General features: G+C 41.5%; 2 protein-coding genes across 8 annotated transcripts; one reads left to right on the top strand and one right to left on the bottom strand.

Moving 5' to 3' along the window:
* Positions 1-1,106: 1,106 nt before the first annotated feature.
* Positions 1,107-13,418, bottom strand: cep76 (centrosomal protein 76). 4 transcript variants are annotated; one of them, XM_087138493.1, is made up of 14 exons: positions 13,277-13,418; positions 11,885-12,083; positions 11,075-11,342; positions 9,934-10,158; positions 9,221-9,406; positions 8,727-8,824; positions 8,111-8,239; positions 6,917-7,108; positions 6,381-6,544; positions 5,723-5,843; positions 5,016-5,120; positions 3,096-3,203; positions 2,299-2,516; positions 1,107-1,742 (listed from the first exon to the last, which is right to left on the bottom strand). In XM_087138493.1, exons 2-14 carry the CDS (start codon positions 11,951-11,953, stop codon positions 1,604-1,606), a joined length of 2,022 nt encoding a protein of 673 aa, XP_086994619.1. In that variant the 5' UTR covers positions 11,954-12,083; positions 13,277-13,418; the 3' UTR covers positions 1,107-1,603. The 4 variants fall into 4 exon arrangements, with proteins under 4 accessions (XP_086994619.1, XP_022110531.2, XP_022110532.2 ...); XM_022254839.2 differs by having other exon boundaries at positions 11,885-11,931; positions 13,277-13,389; XM_022254840.2 differs by having other exon boundaries at positions 11,885-11,999; positions 13,277-13,383.
* A 197-nt stretch (positions 13,419-13,615) lies between these two features.
* slc35c2 (solute carrier family 35 member C2) lies at positions 13,616-24,362 on the top strand. Of its 4 annotated transcripts, none has more exons than XM_022254843.2 (9): positions 13,616-13,852; positions 14,916-15,131; positions 15,297-15,447; positions 16,896-17,032; positions 18,012-18,180; positions 18,967-19,050; positions 19,193-19,368; positions 22,354-22,483; positions 23,117-24,362. In XM_022254843.2, exons 2-9 carry the CDS (start codon positions 14,937-14,939, stop codon positions 23,254-23,256), a joined length of 1,182 nt encoding a protein of 393 aa, XP_022110535.2. In that variant the 5' UTR covers positions 13,616-13,852; positions 14,916-14,936; the 3' UTR covers positions 23,257-24,362. The 4 variants fall into 4 exon arrangements, with proteins under 4 accessions (XP_022110535.2, XP_022110533.2, XP_022110534.2 ...); XM_022254841.2 differs by having other exon boundaries at positions 13,645-13,944; XM_022254842.2 differs by lacking the exon at positions 13,616-13,852 and adding an exon at positions 13,947-14,064.

Raw genomic sequence — 24,362 nt, 5'->3', positions numbered from 1 at the left:
CACAGGATGAAAACTTGCCACCCTACTCATCTATCAGATCGACAGGACACTCCACATAATATGAGCATGCTAATATTACATTCAATACGTCATTCAACTACAGTTCAATTACATTCCAGTTCAATACAACATATTCCACTGCCTCCTCAAGAAGTAATGAATTACTCGTGTTCTCTCGCCCTGTATAACAAAAGTTGCAACCCAGTCCTGTTTCTGGGCCACCTCCTCAAGTTGAAATACCAAAAAGAAGCATCCCTGAGAGAGAAGGTAGATTGCCAAGATGGCAGTGGATGGAAATAAGTGATTGACACCATCTGTGATCATTGGGAGCATTGCTTAGAGACTAGTTAACTAAGCATACTCGGACGATTGTAGGGGAACCTAAGCTAAGAATGAAGAGTTTGCTCTCCTCCAGCCCTGCCATGGGTCTGGTCCTCTGTGACTCCTATCAGAGTACCCAGTTGTCAGTAAATCACTTCAATACTGTCCCTGCCAATTACCATTTCACTGGCAAAAGGTTCAAGCAGTAGTTTGATGTACTCACACCTGTGAAGTGTATCACCTTGGTCCTTTTCACAGCACACATAATTAGATCTGTCTAGTTCCATTTGCCACAAGGGCAATAACATGTTCTCTTTTTTGGCTCCCCAGGTTCAATTAGCTATACTTTTACCGTTGCCAAGATTGTGCACTTTGTTTACTAGTGATTGAAAGAAATAACCCTTTTAAGCTTCCATGCTTAGTAAATTGCGTTTTGATGCTTTTTCTGCTCTTCCGGCATAGTATAAATTTATGTTTATCCTAGGCTATTTGCCGAGTTCCCAACAGCCTATCCTATCACAGCTTCAATAATTCTGACAAGCAATAAATTTCTTTTGAAGCCTGTGCCATGTGCTACAAGCCAGTGTGAAGGAAAAAGATATGCTGATTGATTGATATGCTTGTCCTTCTTAATTGCAATTTACATGTAAATGTGATGGTAGGCAAGAGTTTCCTGTTAGGAAATGAGGCATATTTCAAACATAAGCAGTACGTCTAACTTCTTGCCAAAATAATGTCCTTCAATCAATGAATGATGACTGCACCGGAACACAGTAGTTTACATGTAGATGATTCATTTATTTTCACCTGTTTATTGATACAATTGTGACTACATACATTTACATGCTTGTAAAGGTACAAGAAGACCTAGATTTTTAATTTTGTCAGGTCCTGAAGAGTGTGGTTATTTACGAATTATATTTCTCATGCTGGAAATAACCTTTGTTGAAACAACTGGCCCGGCATTCTTCACCCCATGTCCAAAATCATCCAAGTCTCTCAATCTGACGAGAGGGAAAAGTTTGCATCATTTCTGGCTTTAAAAAAAGACCTCACAATGTGACAACAGAAAAGCTGAACCACAAGCGTTTATCCTGTGTAATCTGGAGCACTCCTCTTTCTATCAATTTCAATAGAATTCTTCAACTTTCCTCCGGGGTGAGGCTCTAATCACATTGGAAGCACAGAAATGGAAACAGGTGTGCACATGCCCTTTGGCAAATCACGAGCAACTTCTCCAACATCCAAAGCTTGAGTCCCTCAGAATGCTTGGTATCTGGTCTCACAGCACAGATTTGTATTTACAGGCAAACATTATCCAAACAGCACATGCCGATTCGGGGTAGGTGAAGACTCGGGCCCGCACGGCAAGCTTGACATAGTCGCCGCGGCAGCATATGATCTCTTCGCACACAGGCGATCTGGGGGAAGAAGTCAAGAACAGGTATCAAACTAAATGCTGTGTGAGGCAAAAAGCTAGCAAGATTTCAGTCTTTGTATTACAAAATGAATGGTATGTGAAAATGATACAAAATGTTTTTCCTGATCAGTTCCAAATCCTCCGATTTCAATGTGATATTAAAACCTACAGTGCAACTTCTGTATTTGAATTTTTAATCCTAACCTAAGGGTTAAAAATTGTAAATGTAATACGCCCTACGGGGTTAGGGTTAAAAATTCAAATACAGAAGTTGCACTGTAGGACATTTTTCAAATCAATTTCCATCAAATTTCCTTTTTAAATTTCCTTTTAAAGGGCAACACATCTACATTATTCTCCAGGATGGGCTATGATTTTGTGAATCTTACTCGAATTGTTTGTACAAATTAAGAATAAGGTAATAAACCCTGAATAATGAACCTTTATAAATCTGAACTTTTTGTCTAAATAAACCTGAAATAATAGGAAATCCTGAGAAATAGCACTCTGGCCTGCCTACGACGAGTCTCTTAAGATCTCAATCTGCCCATACCCACCTCATGCATGCAGCAAACGCCCGCCTGGCATTTCGGTGCACAAACTGTATGGGGAATCCCTTGAAGGTGTGGCCGTTGGGCACGGCGCGGCGTATGGCCTGCTGGAACTCCTCATTGCCTGCGACCACACCTGCTGACCGCTCCATCTCGTAGGCAGCCAGGGCCGGGGTCAGCAAGTAGGAGAGTTCGGAGTCCCAGATGCACGTCAGGCCCAGATCCTGATGTGAGGAGAAAAATATTGATTCTCTACTAGGAGACTTCAAAAGTCATGACTTCGTCTCCACCTGCATCTTTGGTATTAAAATTTATTTCCCTCACCTGTTACCTGTCTTAGGCAATTTGGCAATCAATAGGTTAAGTATTGTTGTTATGTATTGTTTGGACAGATGCAGGAAAATTAGGTCAGCCTTCACACTTATACATTATTCCTTTACCCCATCACTTATTTTCTTGTCTGACAGGCTTTATTTGTTGTGATAAGTCGCACCAAGGCAAAGGTGATGAATTATCCCTTGCCAATTTCATTTGAAGTACCACATACATGTACTTGCCTTTGCAGAAATGACAGGCCTTTTTGTTAACCTAAATGGGCCAAAACGTCTCCAACAACTACCTTCAATTAGACTTTTTAGATTTCAAGAGTTTGATTCTGCCAATTCTTTCTTGGCAATTGTAAGTCCAAAGTTTTAATATTATCCTCCCTTGTTCTCTGCAAGCAATTAACTGCTGGTAAAGGGGAAACACTCAGTGGTTCAACTTCAAGTAATGTGGCCAAAGTAAAAGTGTCCTTCTCTTACCTTCCTGTGGTCTGAAACCAGACTCCTAAGTGACAGTTCAATCTCGTTACTCACTAAAGCTGCATCAAACGGCGAGGGGACTAACGGAGGCAGATTGGGCCAAGAAGCCTACAAAGAACAAAAATAAGATTGATCAGATGCCACAAAATATTGCTTTCATACGGTTAAAGTCAGCTTTTCTTGAAGGTTTGGCTACCTGTGGTGTACATAATTTGCCTTGACCTTCAAATTCAAATCAATGACCTGTCACCAGACCTTGAATAAACAGGGTTCCAATCTCTCTTTGATGCTTTGGCGTATGTTTGATGGAAAAAAAAAAATTAACTTACTAAAATTCATGTGGTATGAAAAAATTAGCGGAGAACCGGTGACAGGAAATGTGCAATGTGTGACACTGTGGCTGGTACCAACTCTGCTAAGAAAATATCTCCTGTGCTTAGCAAATGTCTCTGACTTGCTCCACACTGCTTGCACTGAAGGTTTCCTCCTTTGGCTTTCAGGGGAAGTTTCAGATTGGGGGCTGTCCATTGCAAGAAGAAGAGGAAAATTCAAGGAAATCGTGATTAAAGACCAACTCCAACGAGGCTAATTTTTCTCATATCAAAATCTCCCTTGTAATACACGTTTTCGTTTTAATAAAACACACTTTTGTAACCATTTTTCCTGCAAGTCCAGTCCAGTAATGTAAAAATGGGCGTGTCGTTGTGACTCATTAGCATCTCATGAATATTGATTTCTGTGATATATTACCATGGTGAGGAAATACCACAGTACATGCACTTTCTAGCCGTGGACAACAGCATGAACTTGAAGAATGCTCTCATTCTTCCGAAACTCAAAGAATTTCAATCCTAATTCTTTTAGTACATCCATCAATGATGCATAATTTTGGCATTATTATAAATCATGAAGGAGCACCAACTCTCAACGGAAAAGCGATAATGCGGCACAGTGAACTTGGCACAAAGATTGATTCCCAGAATGCAGTGCATGCACAGGTAGCTCCGTGTTCATGTACATACATTTGTAGTGGAACCAGTCCTGACATGGATACCAGTTTCAACGGTTTCTCCGGTATTACATCAAATACAAATTTCGTTTCTCAACAGCGCCACCAGCGGTTAAATTGTGGAAATTTTTCATAAAACTCTGAGACATTGTTCAAAAGTTTCGGCAAAATTACAAAAATACAGAAACAATACAGACTTGATTTAGAAATGAATACAGGATTATTACACACTAAACACAATAACACTTTATTTTCAAAACTTTTGAACTGTTGGAGTTGGTCTTTAAAACTTAAGGTAAAGAGAAAGTTCACAGTGTGAGTTTATCAAGTCCGAACTCCATTTTTTCGTGACTACTCACACAAAAAATGATATCCACAAAGGGTGTGTATAAACAGAAACATGTTTGCGAGAATGCTGTGTGTCCAGCATGCAGAAGAGCAATCCAGTTAGCTCCAACCATTGTGCACATGGGCAATGAACACGTGTTTCTCTCCACCACCACAATGCATGTTGTAGCTGGTGCTTAAAGGCGCTTGCATGAATGCCAAATATGTTACAGGTGTGTGGGGCTTAGCAGATAAATGCTGCTGGATAACAGCATGCCCCCTCCTCTTTGCTTATCTGCCTCGAGCAGAAGCACCCCCTCATCGGTTGAACAGAGCCGCATTGGTCGGAGCATTCATTTTGTTGGTAGCGACGCGACTGCAATGCTTGTGTTTCCTAGTCGTTCGTGAACCAGCGATGCGCAGTTAGTACCAAAGGAGCCAGCCTCTGTTGCTAAGGAAACACCGTCCTCTCTTGGTCCATCTTGAGGCCCATGGTCTATGCAGAGAGACAGCACAGTTGCATGGACTGACAAATATCCGGTAATCTAGAATCTTTACTGGATATCTTGAAATGAACACCTTACCTGGCTTCCAGAGCCACAGACTGACTGGATGGCATCAACGCTCATTGACTTCCAGAGGGACTCGTCATGGAAGACGAAACGACAGACATCGACATTATCTGATGGCTGAGTGAAAACAGGTGAAATTGTTATTCAGTTTGAGGGCTGTCCTATCAAGAAGCCTTGAGGTTTGCTGCAACAGAAAAATAGGGAGATACAAAATGAAAATGCACAACAGAACGGCAGCAAAGCTACATGGCCTGTTGAACAAAATGTCCTCAAATAAAGATTAGTCACATGAAAACATGACCCTAATCCCCAGGCATTTGGCCAAAACAATTCTGAATCCCGAAAAGCCTACCTCCTTTACCCCAAATTCTGATGGCACAGTCCTTGTACTTAAACCTTTGAACAGGCACCAAACTCCACATAATCTTACAGCACTTCAGCTGTTTCATCCTCCATCCAGCAAAATCATGTAGAGGCCGTTCGAGTTGACAAGTGCACAGTTTTTCCATTTGTGCCCCCTCAAACAATGTGATCTTTGCTCATGGAATTGAGTGTGTTCTACGACAGATGAAAACGTCACCTTCATTTGATTGTGAACTGTGACACAACACGAACTGTTCGTCCCAACCATGGCATGTCCACAAAGTAAACAGGTCACATTGTTTATTGTTTGTTTACCGCCTCATCTCCAAGTGCAAGGAGTGTATTGGTTATCATACCTGGCTGTTTGCATAGAATCGTTGGTGGTTGAAGACACAGCCAATGGTGCGGTAGGGATACTGAGGGCGTGGCTGGTCAACTATGGGCGGATCGTTTGGGTTGATTGGCTGGTGGATATATCTGTAGATTAATAGCCAACATGCAATCAAACGGAAATAAAAAGAATCGCTTTTGAATCATGGATTCTTACAAGCGTACTATTCAACAGACATAGCTTGACACAAGGTCTATATCAAACCTGGGCTACATTCCCGTCACAGACTTCCTCTATCCACAAAGCTCTTAGTCGTAAATAAATCACACAAGTCGTGTTCAAATTTAAAACAATGCAGCTCACTTGTCACTTGACAAATTTATAAGGTAGTTTACCTTAGATAAGTCAGATTTTGTTTGTGCATGCAGAATGCTTAATGGAAATTCAACAGGTGAATCCATGGTATACAAGCCCATCTGTAACAATCAACTCAATGAATTGATAAATTGTAACAGTTAAACCTCCTCCTGTAACCCTGCTATTGAAAATTGTTGGTAAATCAAAACGAGATACATGTATGCAGAGGCAGAAACAACAACCAAAACTGATCCATGAAAGCCAAAATAAAGCTGAGTAGTTCTGACTTTAAATGCTTGCAGGGAATTTGTTATCAACAAGCTCACCTGTGGCCAGTCAGACTCTCCCAAAATGTTACCAGACCATCGACCCCCAGTGTGACGACCCAGGTGTGAGCAGCTCCTTTGGCCTTGGTCCCTACACAGACGTAGGCGTCCAGCCCAAAGCCCAGGAGCAGACTGCACAGCAAGACAGCATGGTCCTCGCAATCCTATGAAGGTATCACACATGACACATGAGCAACTTTATTATCAACAACTGGAAGAGGTTGCTCCAAGAACAAAATGCAGCACTGGCAAATACTGATTTAGCTTGCTCAGTGTGACACAAGATGCAAGTGACTGAAACAAACTGCGAGAGACATCCTTTTTTAATGAAGTACTGACACATCCAACAATAAAAACTGCTACATTATGTACATGTAGTTGACAGTATACAAATGATATTTATGAGTGCAATGGTAAGAATAATTTCATGAGTTGACAGACGAAATGTTCGACTCCATGAGGCGAAGCTAACCTCACTTTCAATTCAATATGGCCGACTTGTGAAAGCCCAGTTCCATAGACATGAGCAGATTTACCCCTTTATTCTTGCACAGGAAGGCGTGCATACTGCTCCACTGTTCCCTCGCTGGCCCCCCGCCCACTGCTGGTGCTTGCTCATACCCAATCACACTGACGAATCTGGCGGCTTGACGAGGCGTGTCCAACAGGCGACCCGCACGGAGGGGTTTGACAAAGGCGCAGACTGGACGGTTGGTGGCGTTTTCGTCCTGGGTGTTGGGGTACAAGACGTGGAAATCAAAATAAAGTAAGGCTGCATCTGGATTACTTGGCAGCAGCTTGAAATTACATGGAAGTCATCAAAACGAAGCAGCTGAGGTAACCACCTTGGACACGTGCGTAATTTCAAGAGGCAGCTAAGTGACTTGGATGCAGTCTTACTATGCAAAAACTGGTGTAGGTATCAGAAAATGCTGTGTAAGTCACAGTGAGTCAACAGATATTTTGAGTTTTTTCGATGACCACTTTGTTCCACAAACCATCTGTATACACAGCCATAGCTGACAGGGTTAAACTACCATGCATGCCCCAAACTCACCTACAGTTGATGTTCAAACACACTAATACACCATTTCGTTTTGTACACACATAAAGTTTGAGAAGTCACCGGAGGCAGACAGTGTATTGAATTTGAACTTGGCCACTGTACACAACCTGTTGCGGTAACAATCAGGGCACTCCCCAATGTGTGGAAAAACGAGGTTGGGGTGGGTGAGGAAACCCAGACAGCCCGGAGAACCCAATGAAAACTCCTTTCTCCACAGGAGAGAGCCAATTATCAACTCTACTCATATCGAATCCAAGCCACAATGGTTCGAGATGAGTGCTTTACACTCATAGCCACCGAAACAATTGAACCATTGGAACCAGTGTTATGTTCGAGTCCATCACAAGTCCCTGCAAGTCCCTTGAAGTCCATCACACGTCATTCAGTCTTAAGCCAACTCACATTCTATTCAAATGAGCTGTGACAAAAGAAGCATTTTGTCATTGCTTACCCTGTTACTTACGACTGGCCTTGTGAAGGGACTAGTGAAAGGACTTGTGATGGACTCGAATTAAACACTGATTTGAACACTTCACATATCCGAACATTAGTGCGCTGGATATCATTCAAATTTAAGAGACAAAGGGTGAAGCTCACTCAAGCGCGGCTTGATGATACAGAGCAGCCAGCCTCTGATTGACGGTCGTTACCATGAAGCAGTTACCTGTGCAAATATTTTGACCAGTCTGTTTTGGTGGGAAGGTCTTATCTGAAGGAACTCCCTCCACCACTGCTTGGCGTACACCAGGAACAGTCGCTCTCGCTCTGACGTCCGACTTCTCTCCAAATTTATCTGAGCAGGAAATGGGTTATGAGTTGGCAATGGTAAGCTTAGAAATGCAAAGGGCAAAACAACTTGGAAGACGGGTCATTCATAGCCACCAGGCAGTTTTAGAGGATTGGTAAAATTCAGAAAAGTACAGACGCCAAAGGATAAAGGCGACTTCAAGTGACTGCAACATGGTCTTTTCGTGATTGAGTCTGTGCATGTGTGATCACTGTACCAAACATGAACCGGCAAAATGAACATTAGATTGCAACGTGGTGTCACTTTTGTTTTTAATCAGCCATCACCTGTGTAAGAATGTTTGGAAGGCAAAATTTTCTCTACCAAGTAATCTCCACAGAGCACTGCACGTAGGCTTCGCTCCTTCAGGTTTTCCTTTCAGCAACCAACTTGTAACACCAAAATGCTGAATCCTACAAAATCCAACAGAATCTTAATAGATACTGTTTTGAAGCACTTTAAAAAATGTAGTAGCTGAAGATTTACAGCCAACCTGTGTGGTGATGACCTCTTCTGTGAGTAGCTGGCCTGGTGTAGGCAGAAGCTCTAGTTTCACTTCCAACATACCAACTGGTACCTTACTCTCTGCTCCTATGGCATTTGGGAAGTAATTGGACAGAAACAAGAACATACACACGAGTCTTGACAATATCTGGGAGCTCCCTTTTAAGTTCAAACAATGTGGATTTCCCTGAAAGGCATAAATCCTCCATGAGAGAAAAAAAATAACAAAATCCTGAGTTAAATAAGATTTATTTCAATGAACAAAAATTTGTTGAAGCATACTTACATGTAGCATTGCTAATTGAATACTATGGTTCCACAGATATTAAAATGTATCTAAAGTTATGTGAAATGTGATTTATCAGACTTTTGCATAAATTTTCGAATCATACTGAACGGCTGTAGTCCTTGCATAAAGTCTTGATATTTTCCAGGGGACATGACGTCATCCGTACTTTGAACGGATCGATACTTTGCGCATACCTAAGCCTAGAAGTTCTACAGCGATGGTCTGTCTGGCACCCTGCGAGCTCAACACGGTGCGCCACTGCAGTAAGTGTGAGGAAACCAGACTGGTGTCACCCAACGGGTCCGTCTTGACCAGCACAAGATGGACTGGGTCGCAGATGGACAGCATAGATGTAGCGTCCAGCATTCTTGATGCATCACCTATAGGTAGACATTTGCATTACAAACACAACATTTGAAGATTTGATTAGATTCCTGGAAACCCAAAAGGATACTTAAGAGAATGTCGAAAGAGGAGGATACTGTGGGCTGGCCTATCCAGCCATCCTCACTAGTTCATTATGGCCTGATGCCCAATGGAAAGCTACATGTACGTGTACATGTACATGCAAAGAACATATATGCCACTGGTTTCCTGCCCACTGTGGAGGATTAAGAAAGGTTACCAGCAAAACTGCTGAGATACCTTAGATAAACAGAATAGGCCTGTAGTAAAGCCACTGTCACTCTTTTTCAAGAACACTTGAATCTTTGAATCTGCAGTGTTGATTGGTTGATCTATTGTGACATCAATGACACACCTTTGAGAAGAAGAAACTTTCAGAGTATTCTGAAATAGGAATTTTCAAACTACAAACAAGGACTGGTTCAATTGCTTTCCTAGGCAAATAATGGCAGTCCAAAAGGATAGGTCTAGATTTTCGACCAGATTGCACCAATTTGTGTACCTCCACTCTCTTTGTGAAGTTCCAGCAAGAAGCCCTCTCGGAAGTCCGGCTCACACGCGCAGGGCACAGGCCTTGACCGGAAGCGCTGGCCGCGAAAGTGGACATGAAGCAGGAAGGTTGAGGTGGTCTGGCCAGGCAGTGGTTCAGGCTCTTGGAGGTGCTCCAGGAAGGCCTTGCCGCTGAGAACTTGGAGGTAGAGGTAGCGTCGGGTGGGGTCAATGTTAGCTGAAGATAAATGAGATACCGTACAGCAGATGAAATTTTGCTAACATGCCGCATTTCAATCTGAAATTTAGTTCTAAAGTTATCAACTGAACTATGATGGGAAGCTGACAGCGTTTGGTTTCAACTAATTTTTTCTTGAATAAAGAAATATGGCTGAGGTCGGTTTCAACCTCTTTAGGAAGAGCCATGGCAGGTATTCTGGACATCATAAGTTTCAATCCAAGTTCAGTGAAAGAAAGCTACGACATACACCAACATGTATGTATGGCAGGTGTTCCATCAACCGAGCTATTTCATGTACATGTTGATTAAATCGGCAGGCAGGACTTGGAGCCATTAGGCTACTGCGCACAGTGGCACCAAACATATGGCAATGCGCATGCGTTGCATGACTCCTTGACCAGTAGGGTACTGTGACGTTCTAAATGAAAGCACTCATGACGTGTGAGTGTGTTGCTACTGCAGTTATGGCATTTCCGCAGACTGGTCTATATCCCACGTGGCCAGAAAACTTGGCTGAAAGTGTGCCAGTATGTCATATCACAGGTTACAAGGCTCAAATCCAGCCTTGCTGAAACTTATCCCAGGCTTAGGAGAATTGTTTGAAAGTGTGTGTTGTGCCGTCAATAATCCATGAATTTAACTTTGGACACAATGTTAGAAGCACCACTGAATATAAATGTAATGAAGTAAACACTGTGGATATGGTTAATCCCCTCAGATCATTTTGGCTTCATTAGGAATTTTGGGGAGGCAGTTAAAAACTAAGGGTAATAAAAAGTTTAGGCTCAGCCTGGTCAAAGTGCCAATTTGGGTTCCTACAGAGCGAAAGCTTTTGATGGATGCAGGAGGGTTCCAGACATGAATGCCAGGGGAGCTGGGGTGATCTCTTGTCAGACGAGCCTAAGTGACTGACCTTTCTTCAGGGGAACACCCATGACCTTGTCCTGCTTGTCCGGGAAGTGGCTGGCTGGTTTGGGTTCCTGATGGGGAGCTGTCCCAGGCTTGGATGGCGACCCGACGGCCCCACCGAACTGCAACCGACTCATGACCTCCTCAATGATGCCCTGGTCGCGCAGGACTTGAAGCAATTCCCGCTCTCCAAAATCACGCGTGTGCCCTTCCTGGCTCTCGTCGAGTAGGGAGGTGGACAAAACATCGCGGATGCGCATCTGCACATCCATCTGAACAGAAACACTAGCCATTTCAATATATATGTCCATGTATGTGTACACAAGCAAAGTTATGTCACTGTTTTCTTTATTCTTTGTCAACACCTTTTTATAAAACCAAAGTAAGATAAATCCAATTACACCTCCACACCGGTGGATGAATTTCAAGAGGATTAGTTTAAAAATACCTTAACAGTAATTCAGAGCAGCAACATGCAAGACAACGAACATTAACTGTACTTTGTCCATATACTAACCATACGGAAAGAATTCCATACACTAACATGACTAAACATCACTAAAAGTTTGGGTTGCAGTGCGTACATGTAATGTATCACTGACATATTTTCCCTGACTAATTTATCACTTTTATCAGCCATCAGAAAATGACAACATGGATTAAAAAGTCAACTTATGCAGGGAAAATATTGAAAGTTGCTTAAAAAACTTTTTTTTAAACCAGTCTAGTATAGTGTACGTTGTGTGCACAGGGTGTAAGGCACAATGCCCTGGTTTGGAACTCATTCCTACACGAACATTTAAGTCAGACTTACCTGATTAAGTTGGTTGTGAATGATCTGCTTCAACTCGGTGATCTTTTCTGGGGGGAGTGACATTTTCATACATGTACTTCGGGGATGGGTCAACCATGGACAGAACTACATGTAACTGCAATTGGAAACAGATGAACACGCGTGCCAGCAGCAATGGCCACTGGTACTGCCTCCTGTCTAGGCATGCTAGGGGATGAATCTACAAAAAACTAAAAAGAAACATTATCTGCCGGCCTTTGGAGAGTAAACACAGGATATCATGTGCCTAGGAAAGAAATAATGGAAAAAAAGAAATGAAAAACTGAACAACTTTGATGCAGTCAGTCACCGGCCTCTTGACATGCCTAACCTGAGTCCACTATCTGTTTGCTAACCTACCTGAGCACCATGTTTTCAGAGCACCCTGATGGTGGAATTCAAGTCCTTTCAGTCCTTAATTAATTAAGCTTCATGCTCTGCTGACATTTTTCCCAAATTCTTCCTGAAAACGTCAAAGCGACAATCAACCATCGACAGTAAATTAACGTCAGTGCATAATTTTGTTAAAGAGGTTCACGACGAGAAAGTTGGATGCGCAAGTATTTGCACGTGCAAATTTAGGGTACTCTATGATACATAAGCCAATTTCCCATTCTGTCACCATGTTGATGTTTGCACTCCTGCGCGAGTAAGTGAACGAAGCTAGAGGGGAACAAACTGTCTACAATAACATTTGCTAAACGTTACGCACCGTTGTTCTCATGAATTTGTTCCCCTCTTGACAATAACAACTTGACAATAACAATTTGCCTAAATCAGTCATGTCAGTATGTTCACTGTTTATAAAAAATGATGGAATCCACAGTTATTTTACAAGACAATGTCATGAATTTCACTGGTCCCAGACTGCATTGTTTTTCTAAAGCTACTGTAAAAGATGAGGGGCCAAAGCTGAGCTCAATTGACAATTCATTGAAAAAATTGCCAGTATTTCTATGTTTAACTTTAACTTTGCGTAAATATATACTATTAAATAACTATTTATCTAAGTAATATGCCATGCATAGGGTTACAGCCTACATATGTACATGTTACTAATTAATGTTTGTATATTATTTATTTCTGCACGTTATTTTTTTCTAGTTAATTAGTAATATTAAATAATGTTTGTAGTTCTTGTAGTGTTGTCATAAGTGTCTATGGGTCCTCCACTCGACAAGCAATGCTTCTCGGGGGGTCTCCATCCATCACTGTCCATCAACTAAAGTTGAATACTCAGAATAGGCCATGGAGGAAACAGGCCTACATAAATGTACCATAATTTACTGTCATGGAAAATAATGTTTCCTGGTGAAAGCCTTACCAACTAGTCTATAGGCCCCTATAATTTAAATTCAGATAATTTTATCTTACTTTTCAGTATGATGCACACACACACACGACTCATCAGCAATCAAATCCAGCGGTAGAATTGGGTCTGGTTTCAGCCACTTGTATTCTAATACATCTCAAAATAGGAAGCCACTATTGATCTCCAGTATATACATGAAGAATGGAGACCAGTGGAACCGACTGTACCGGAGATCAGACTAAGGCTGCATCCGAATCTCTTGTCTAGAGCTAGGTCTAGGTCTTCGTTCCATTGGAAATGCGTGGAGACGCGTAGACAATAGACCTAGCCGTAGCTCTGGAAGCCCGTTTCGGACACGGTTTTTTATTTAGTTTTAAAATCTGGTACCCGAACTTGACTCAGAAAAAGGTGGCATAAAACAAGCCCTCCACCAGACTATTTGTAAAACCTGACACATCACATGCCATCACATGCGTTCGTCTACACTGTTTTCAATAATACACCCATCATGACACCTGTAAACGCCGAAACTCTGAACGATATTGTGCGACAGTAATCGCATTTCGGAATGCAGTTTTCGTTTCGAGATGCCTTTGGTTTATTAACTTGAGCATGATGAGGTTATGCACACTTTATTAGTATGTACTTTAAACCTTGTTTTTAGTTGCCAATGCCGTGTCGAGTTAAACTGACATGAATGACTGACCGTGCTCACACTACACCTGTGACAGTGAGTTACATCATGGAGGATAGCTCCATGGTTACATGTAGCTACGACGGAGTTGTACATGTAAATCCTCACATGAGCCCTAGGGCCTACCACCGTACCGGCACCTCCCGATTCAACAGGGTTGGTCCCCACAAAATCATGAACATGTCACAGCTTCAAGTGCAGTCATGCAAGTCATCTACACTGTAGCTACATGTAACTTCAGTATTTTGTAAAGTGTCACTAAGCCATTCCTTTGTCACAGATAATCCCATATTGTAATTTACTTTCAATTTAACTTGCAAGTGCAAGCACCCATTTTGACCTCTGATGCTGGATGTAAGATGTAGATGCTAGACAATGTTAGATGGAGTTTTATACTGCTAGTCACACCATGACATTGCCCTATATGCTAGATCACAAATCAAAAATGCAATGTTACAATTACTGCTGAGGTAAATTGTACTTACATTAGCCAGTCTGTGAGGTTGGATCCTACAGGCCGGGGCCTGCTGTAGCTCACAGAAGGATCACTGCAAAAGACTCTTCAGCTTGCTTCCAATTCTATGCTCACCTTGATCTAAATGGTCTACTGTCTGCAGATGATAACAAAATGATAGAGATATGATTTGTACTTACTTGCATGAGATTAACGTCAGAGGTTGATGCATCAATGAAATGGGAGAAGTACAGTTTGCAAATTATGTTCCCCCCAAATATGAGACAAAGACAACACTTTTTCATCAGGAACTAAGTAGATGTTACAGTTGATCTGAGGATTTGGACCCTTACTGACAGCAGAAATCAATGGATATTGTCAAATTTCATATTTTGTTAATTTTGATCTTTTTAATTTGGGTGTGGCTTAACTCGGATAAAACTTCTCAGTGGGATCTACTTTTTTTTTTTAAATGAACTGTGAAGTGTGATAACAATTATGAATCGTGTACTTGCAGCTTGTTGACATGAATATTACGTTCTATCCGATGCAGCCTCTTTGATCCGTATCCAACATGAGAAAGAACACCAGAGGCAAGAGTCAGCTGGAGGTGCGGGTGGACTCAGCGTTGTACAGAATCGCCCCACCCAAGCTGATGCGGTCCTCCTGGTGTGGCACCTGTCTGACAGCAGTCAAGACATTGGCGTTGGTCTTGTTCTTCTACAGTTGCTCCATCAGTCTGACCTTCTATAACAAGTGGCTGTTTAAGGTGAGCTGAGCTCACAGACAGGAAGTCCTCAAAATGTCTTGTGTTTTCATGAGGAGTAGGCTAACTGCGTTTTGGGACTATTAAAAGTGGTCAGTCAAAAGTGGCCGAGAGTGACCAAATATGGGTTGTGTACAATTTCATGTCGTTTTTTAATTCTTTCTTCAGGGTTTCAAATTTCCACTGTCTGTGACTATCATTCATCTGGCAGTCAAGTTCATCATTGCAGTGGTAGTGCGCACGTGTCTTGCCTGTGTTACTGGGAGGAACAACATTGTCTTGCCTTGGTCTGTTTATATGAAGAGAGTAGCACCCACCGGTAAGTATGGTAAATGTATCAGCCATCAGCCACAACCTCTTTCTCAGTCTCTCTCTTTTTGAAACGTGTTAATCATCCTCAACATTGGCCCCATTAGCCTGTTATCATACCGTAATTTTTCCGTGACTGTAATTTTCTGCGTTCTTACAAAATGTGAAAGTGTGAAATGTCTTGAGTGGGAAATTCAATCCAGGGATGCACATGCTGGTTTTTCCCCAAAGGGTCACTGAAAGCAGATAAACTCTGCCTTAAGCATAGGTTGTGATCATTTTAAGATTTCAAATGGATGGGGTGAGGTAGGGGGGGCATGTGCCTCCGATGGGGGTACATGCCCCGCCCCTTCCCTTTTTGTGCCTTCGCCAGTTGCTATGCTACTTGTAGTTAGCTGATGGCAGCATTTAATCCTTTCAATCCACCTGGTGGATTTTAAAGGACTTTGGATGGCTTAAGGTCATTAACAAAGAGAATATCAAATAGGCCGTCTCAAATGAAATGTGCAAAGATAGCTATAAATGTCTGCATTGCACTTCACAAATCAGCAATTAATTTGTTATCCGCTAGTAAGTTTTCAGTGAGTATAGACATATAGACAAAATGTAGATATTCCAACACATGTAGCATTTGTAACTGTTTATGTCACGCTCCACAGAGCAAGTGGGCTTCTATAGCATGGTTAATATGAATAAAATACCTATGCATACATGCATTATGCAAACGTGACCTTTCATATTACATATCCAGTGGAAACTTTCCCAATTGCAGAATAATAACTGGCTAGAGTAAATTTTCACAATTTTTTTTACATTAATGCTAATAAAATCGAGGATTAGGCAAGTTAAGAGAACCAAATTTTATTTTTTTTTGTCTGTGACCTTTATTATGAGACAGGTACAATCGGCACATCCAGAAATTTGTTTAGGAAAGTGAAAGAGGTGTTAAAGTCAACATATCCAAATGCCAAGGACTATACTAATTGCACATTTGTATGTAATCCCACAACGGAGGAGTGTGAGATTTGTTATGTACAGGAAAGGCATTTCATGGCACCTCATCAGCCACCCCCCTGTCATGCCTATAGAAAAGGCCTCATCCAAGTCCTGTGTGTACAGCCAGGTGTAGGCCTTCTCTGTTCACAAATATACTTGGACAGATGCTGACAATTGACCTAGCTATAACTCTGGAAGCCCACTTGAAACATTACCAAACAGAACTTTTTAACATCAATAGCGCAAATGATTCAGATGACTGTGACGGCAAGCCTTGGTCCCAAAGGTGATCTATACCTTTACCCAACTGCCGAGGTTGAGTTTAAATCACACAAACCTTACTGTGTTTGGCAAGGCTAGGGTCAAGATAAGCCCCACAGTAAAGGCCATTCATATTGTTGTGTATGCACCACTTGAAACATATAGTATCAATTCAAGTGATTGTTTTTTTCAACTTGCCAGGTTTCAGCAGTGTCCTAGACATTGGCCTGTCCAACTGGAGTCTGCTGTACATCACAGTATCCCTCTACACCATGTCCAAATCAACATCAATTATCTTCATCCTCGTGTTTGCAATTTTGTTTGGTCTACAGAGGGCGGTAAGCATCTGCATTGGCTGTTCACATCTACATACATTTCTTTCCAGTAAAACAAAAAAAACTGTCCTACAGTAGCATGGAGCAAGTTACAGTCTGCAAGTGAAAATAAAGCATTTAAAAAGTGGGGAGACTTTAAACTAATTTGGTATCCTACGGATTGTGTTGTCACAAGAAAAAATTTGAATTTAAAAAGGCCAGGATACTTTCACATGGAATCACTGAGTCAGTATTTAGGATACTTGTTTGAAAGGGGCATAAGGAGACAAAGTAGTCTCGCGTATGTCCTTATCTGGTTATAAATCACCAAGGCCAGACTAAATGTTTGTGTTTGATGTTTCAAGTAAAGTTAAATACCCCAATTAGATGTTTTAAAATCTGTTCACGTAGATTCAGTAGAAAAAGAGGTTGTTTGGCTGACTACGATGGATTCCAGTGCACCATACTTTTTCCTCTGTTTACAGTGTAACTTCAGTGAATCCCTCCCCAGTGTGTTTGCTAGAAACCCATGTGAACAGTGGCATGATTGGGTTGAAGTTTCTAGGGGAATGTGGAGGGTATCTAGGGATGCACACATTTTTGCACTGAAAGCCAGTGAGCTGTAGCTCGTACATAGGTTGTCTCGCACATAGATTTTAAGTAGGAAGGGGGAACCCAGGGGCACGGACCTCCTGTCTGCTGGAGGCACACTACTGCTTCTCAACACAATGACATACAACAGTTAAAAGATTTCTCAGTGTAGCGACTCTCTTAATTAAAGCCAACACGGCATCAAATTGCCAACCTGTTAGGCACTGCAGGACCCAGCACTTAACATTGTCCAACAACACCAGCTCTGATTGGTTTGATAGTGGCAATTAATCTGCCGTTGTTGGCTGCCCAAGGCACACCAAGGCGTTCAGACTCGTACTCATGTGACATCTTACATTGCATTCAGCAGTGTTACGGCTGAATGATCTTGTCTGTCATCTTTTGCCCGCAGCATGCCTGCCAGATTATCATCGTCCTGTTCATAGCCGGCGGCCTTTTCATGTTTACCTACGAGTCAACCCAGTTCAATGCGGAGGGATTCGTCCTGGTCATTGTAGCTTCAGTCATCAGTGGGCTGAGGTGGTCGTGTGCACAGATACTCACACAGAAAGAGGAACTAGGTCAGTACCTAGGTCAAGAACTTGGTCAAACATTGGTGTTAAGCCCTAGGCCGTTTTCCAATACTCAACTTTGTCTCTGTCTTAGGCTTCGTCCCCAAAACCAACCCCCGATTGTGGGCCTGAAGCGTTTAAATCAAATTGGATTACTGTAAGTTTTTGCTCTCTTGCATCTTATTTGATGTTTTGTGGCACTATTAGACTAATTACTGTGCTTACAGCTTCAAAGTCAGGTGGTAAAAAAACAGTTGAAGCCTGAGATGGAGCCGAAGTTAAGTATTGGAAAATGGCCCTGGTCAAATCAATCCTTTGTTGTATTAATTTGCTTTTTTATTTTTGCCTTGTACTGACAGTTCTATGAATTGATTTTAGAATATGTTATTGTAATATGGCTATTATGATGATAACATCAAGTATTTACATCAGGCGTATGCTATTAAGGAGTATTTATTATTCAAAGGCAGCAATGTCCCTGCTGTCTGATTTTGCTGTATCTCAACATTCCATAGCATACAAGCCCAGTGCTGCTGTGTCATGAAAAAGTTCATGCCAAGTGTTATTAAGTCTTCTTGAGCTTAGAACGTCCTTTTTTGCTTCTGATGCCCCAATTCGTGCCTGTTCACGGATCAGCTTTGTTCATATCCTGGTACAAGTTTGAAAATGAATCCCATCTAAAACCCTGTTGTATCTGATGTCGCCTGGCTTTTCCATGCAGTGTTTGATGGGACCACGGCTAACATCTTGCCACAATCTTACATGCTCGATGTGTTTGAAATTGTTTATTTGCAGGTCTTTCAAATCCTGTTGATACAATATACCACCTCCAGCCTGTAATGATACTGGGACTGATGCCATTTGCTGTATTTGTAGAAGGTAAGTTTCTCACCAGATTATAGACAAACATAACAAAAGAAATGGGTTCATGTGTCTTTACTTAGTCTTACACGAAAATGGCAAGAAAGGTTGGCTATAGATCAAACTTTGAAAACATTATTTTACATCTTTGTCTTTGCAGGTGTACATATATCATCCACCAAGTTGTTCCTAGGCTTTGATGATATTAATGTCTTCCTCCACACATGGCTTAAGGTCATCATCGGTGCTGTACTGGCATTCATGCTTGCCATGTCGGAATACTTGTTGCTTTCGAGAACGTCAAGCCTCACTCTCTCCATATCAGGGATATTGAAGGTGAGACTGTTCATCCGAATATAACAGTGCAGCTGCCGTCAAAAGTTCTATGTAGGTATGGGCTTTATTCTTGATATGGCTGTTTTGGATTATGTTGCCCAAATCTACTTTATTTACTCAACACTCTGAAATGGCAGCACTTATGTTAGTTTAATAAAGGAATAGATACGGGCTTGGTTGGTCTTAACTTTTAAGACCGACTCATGAGAATGGATGCAAAAAACGTGCAAGCCACAGGCAAGAGCATTACCAGTGTTCAGTCTCCTGGGCCAAGCACATATTTATGCCCATGCATAAATACAGTTTTATTCAGAGTCAAAGGAAATCAATATCTGATAATTTTTAAGGAATTTTGCTCAAGAATTTTACTTGTATTTTCCTGAACACCCTGTCTTTTTAATGGTATATTCCTTGCAAGTAGTTCAGAAGAATCTCCTTATGTGGACCTTGCGAGTTCCGCGTTCGCGTGCACACAAACTCTTGACCAATCAGAATCGATTAAACCGTCTTGTATCCAGGTGCCAGCATGTGATTTATGCAGTGAGCATTATCACTTCTCAGCAGGCATTATCAAATGTTAATACAAGGTCACATGACACGTTTCGATCGACAGGAATAGACAAATTGTCCCAGGTATTTATGAAGTAGAGGTGAAGCCCTCACTTTGAATATACGGTTTATAAATGACATGGCTTCTCATCCATAATATTGGCAACTGACAATGCCCTGCAGCAACAATTGGCAATGCTCTGCGCCACCAAGAGGTTGCCATGGAGAGGCCTTTGTCACAGTGCATTGTGGGGAAATGATTGAAAAAAGTTCTTTGTGGTGGATGCACTGTGCGTGGGGAACTAGAATTGTTCAACTGGTTTTTTATTTAGGTTGAAGATTTTGAAGTGTTTGGAGTTTTGGTGCCAATGTAAAATGGTAGTTTTTGTGAGGCGCAAATTGCCTTAATCACTCACACTGATCCTCAAATTGTCTATTCGCATTCTCCCAAATACAAATTGCAGAAAGTCAGCCGTTTCTTTGTCAACCGAAAACCTGAAAAATGGCGTCTCCATTACATCCTCTGGGTGGCTCCCGTACCCATCAGAGCACAATGATGACAGCCTGTAATTTTCCGCCTTTCCTGTCATCATTTTTCTCAGATGTACATGTATTCAGTCTTCAGAAATGTTTTTCAGGATTACCTTTCTTTCTATTCAAGATAGTGGACTTTTAATTGAGGCCAGTACTGTTGGATTTAGCATTTAGAACAAGTGGCAGAAAACACTGTAAGCTGGTATTGCCCAAACTGGCATACATTTGTCCAGTGCATTGCACTTTACCACAGAATCGACCATGACAATTTCTTTTGCTCAGCCGAGTTATTATCAACAACTTGGCTCAGGCTGAATTTGTTGCATTGAGCAGGGCTGCCTTAACCACTTCATGCCAGGATGGCCAGTACCATAGATGTTGGCTTTATACGCAAAGCAGGGGTGTCTGAAATCAGACAAAGGAGCTTGGCCTTGTAACATAAGACCATACTTGGAACAAAAGACCGAGCTGCTGGGAATTGCCAACAATTTTTCAATTGTCCATAGCGGAGGAAATCTGTCACTCTTTTGAACGATTACACCGCTGTTTGTGGCATTCAACATGAGTGTATTACCACGGGGGACAATAGCACTCCAGTGCTCCAGGGATAAGCGATACAATGCCACTTCACACTAATCTGGTCCGCATTTGAAAAGACGCCAGCAGTGCACTGGGCCAGTTTCATGAACAAAAGAAAATTACATTACACCGCACAATCTGGGCTGTCTTTACAAGGTGGCAGGCCCGGCTGAAATACTCGGGCGTCAAAAGATGTTGTCTGTCTGATTAGAGTAGCCACTATAGACCACTATGTGGGTGTAAATGTCCAATAAATGAAGTTATGAATTTATGAAGAATTTTGAAAACGGAAAATCTTGAAAATCCCCCGGGAATACGTCATGCAAGGGAAACCTAATAGAGACTTCATTCAAAGCTGCGTAGGCCATTGTGCAATAACAGTATTCATTTATTCGTATTTTGTATGCTCATGGAGAAGAAGGGGACTAGACACAGGCCCGTTGAGATCTTGTCCATCTAAATCCTTCTGAAAAAAAAAGTCAAGAATGATTTCCTTTTGTAAATACAAATTTGTTCTGATATTTTTTTGCCAAAGTTATCAGACATACATGTATTCACTGGAATATGTCTCAACATGTCTGGTGTCCCTTTCAACTCGTTTGCGTTGAACTTATTAGATGTATACATGTTTATGTCAGCTGATCGCTTTGAATCCCCATGAGCCACTTTTTATGTCCAGGAACTCTTTGCTGAAACTTGTAAAAATTATACTTGAGCCTGTGTGCAATGTACTATGAGCTTTGAGTTACCCCCTAGTCCTTTCTGATGAGTAAGCATTTGACAACAGCTAAAGTTTAAGTTAAAGGCTCAGCTTCGGAGCCATTTACTTGTTAAGAAGTCCTACATGTAAATGTAGCTTTTTCCTGGCCAACAGCTCCGAATTATATACAAACTTTGCAAATTTTCACCATTTGGCAGCAAGTTAAGAAATCTGATTGTATTCCCTGACTGAGCTTGCGTACACATACTAACATTCAGAAATGAATTTAACAATAGGCAAAAATTCAGTTGCAGCAATATTGGCATATGCCAGCTAAATAATGTGCATTTATTCTAATAAACTTTAATATTCTTTGTTGTACAAATCATTACCATTGAAAGTGAGTGGTTTATGAAGTGCCATCTCTGTCCCATGCACAGTTGTGAAATACTCGATTTTGTAAATAAATTTTTGAATTTGTGAGCAGTTTGTCCATATTCAACTGAATCTGCGACATCTTTATCTCCCTTGGGTTTTGCTCAAATATATGTACTGCATGTTTTTGAGAAAATGAAACTTCAGTTCTCACATCTGAATTTCATGTTTATATTCATCCATTACAGGAAATCTGCACTCTCTACATTGCGTCCGAGTACAGCAATGACACGATGTCCCTGCTAAACTTTTTCGGAATGCTGATATGCCTGTTTGGCATTGCGCTCCATGTTATCCTGAAGGCTATCGCATCAAAAGGTGAAAATGATGCTCAAGGGAAAGTAAAACAGTGGAAAGTTCCACTGCCGGACCAAGCTCTGGGCCAAAATAATAATTTGGCTGAATTTCTTGGCTACTTCATTGTGCATTTCATTACATTCCATGCAAAGTTGAATTAGCATGTACAACTGTTTAAGAAAGGATCAGGCTCAAACCTCATAACCACTGAACAATGTACCTTTTGGCTTACAAGCATGTGGAAATAAACCACTAATAATCAAAAAAGATGACAAAGTTTCATACAGGAAGGCCGGGGCTTTAGTTTCACGTGTGCACAGCTTCAGTTGTAATTCTTAAGTTTAGATTTCCAATATAGTGTCTTTTTTTAATTCACGTGGTTGAATGTAACATCAGATTAAGTTAAGGTCGTATTGCATTGAAGTTGTTGACAAGGAACAGGGTCAGTGACCAAGGAATGCTTTTGTAGATGTTAATTTGAGTAGCTTATGAGTTGTATTCCGACCGGCAATATTTTTGAAAGTTTCCATTTTGGGGAGGGGGCTGCCAATGCACTTTCCCATCCTGGGACTTAACGTTTGTTTCAAAAACATGAATGGCAGAATTTGTGTTAAAGAGTAAACTATATTTTATTTGCTTTGCCGTTTCCTTCAGACATGTCAAACTCCAGGAATGATGCATTGCACCATGGCGACCAAGAGCAGCTTCTTATGAACGACGGGACGGCCAATGATGACGAGGATGACGAGGAGGAGATCTTCAGTGCAAAAAGAATGCATGTGACAAGATTATAGTACCAAACTGGTGATTCTCCACAAATAGCCTGGTCGTGTTGAGTGCAGAATTCTAATTCATATGAGGTCAGTGTTGGACCAAATACCCTGCCTGTAAAATCAAGCCATAGGCTGAGAAGATTTTTTAAAAAACCTTGGCTTCATATCTGTTGCTTCCAGCTTACAGTCCCCGGTGGTCAGAACCCCTAGGTTGTGTTCCTCCAGCCCCATGTGTAGTTGGGGTAAACTTCAGACTGTATGTAGCTGGAAACTAGCTGGAAACTACAAGTAACTTAGAGCTAGTTATCCTTGCTTTTAGCCTCAAGGTGGAATCAGGAAGGATGCAGCTGCAATGCGGTCAAACCAGCGGCATATAAAAGTGCGTCGTGCAGCTGGCAGGCAGGACCCATATTTGACTATGGAGCACAGCCAGAGATCAAAAAGTGGTGATTTTTAGCAGAGGGAGGAAAATCAAAGAACTTGGAGTAACAAATCCTTTTGGGGGGACTGGAGAGAACCAGTGAACAACTCTACTCATGTATGGCGCGGCCGTGAATCGAACCTGGGTCACAGTGGTGATAGGTAAGTGCCGTACTCACAAGCAACCTATACCACCCCAGCGATGGAGCTGGAATTTAAAAAATGGTCCAGGTGTTAGGAAGTACACCAGAAGCTTACCAGTTCCTTTTTTTTGTTTACTGGTGCACTCTGCTCGGGAGCGGATCCAAAACCAATTTTTTTGGGGGGGGGAGGCAGGTTAAAAGGGTTTTTGGGGAGGGTGTCAAAATCTTTTGAAATTTGTGACCTGTCATCTCAAAATGAGCTGAAAGTTGGAATATTCAAAAGCTGAGATATTGGTGCTTTTTTATTCAGGAGGAAGAGAGCTTTCCAGTGGTACATTTATGTACATGGAACACTTAGGGTAGAAGTATATGACATTATGACATTATTCTGGCAGCTTTATGTCTTTGTTTCTGACATTATTTCAGCATTTCTGACCAGACACAAATAATGCTGTCATCGAAATTGCTGAGAAAATGACATTTTTAAATATATGATTCTGAGAAACATTTGGAATTACACAGAAAACGGGTTACTCCTTCCAAATATTTCAACATGCCCCCCCC

This window comes from Acanthaster planci, linkage group LG06 (genome assembly GCF_054643075.1).
Source record: "Acanthaster planci isolate LZ-2023a linkage group LG06, COTS_SCS, whole genome shotgun sequence".
NCBI lineage: Eukaryota > Metazoa > Echinodermata > Asteroidea > Valvatida > Acanthasteridae > Acanthaster > Acanthaster planci.
Note: the sequence above shows the minus strand (reverse complement) of the source record. Positions and strands in the feature narration are given on the sequence as shown.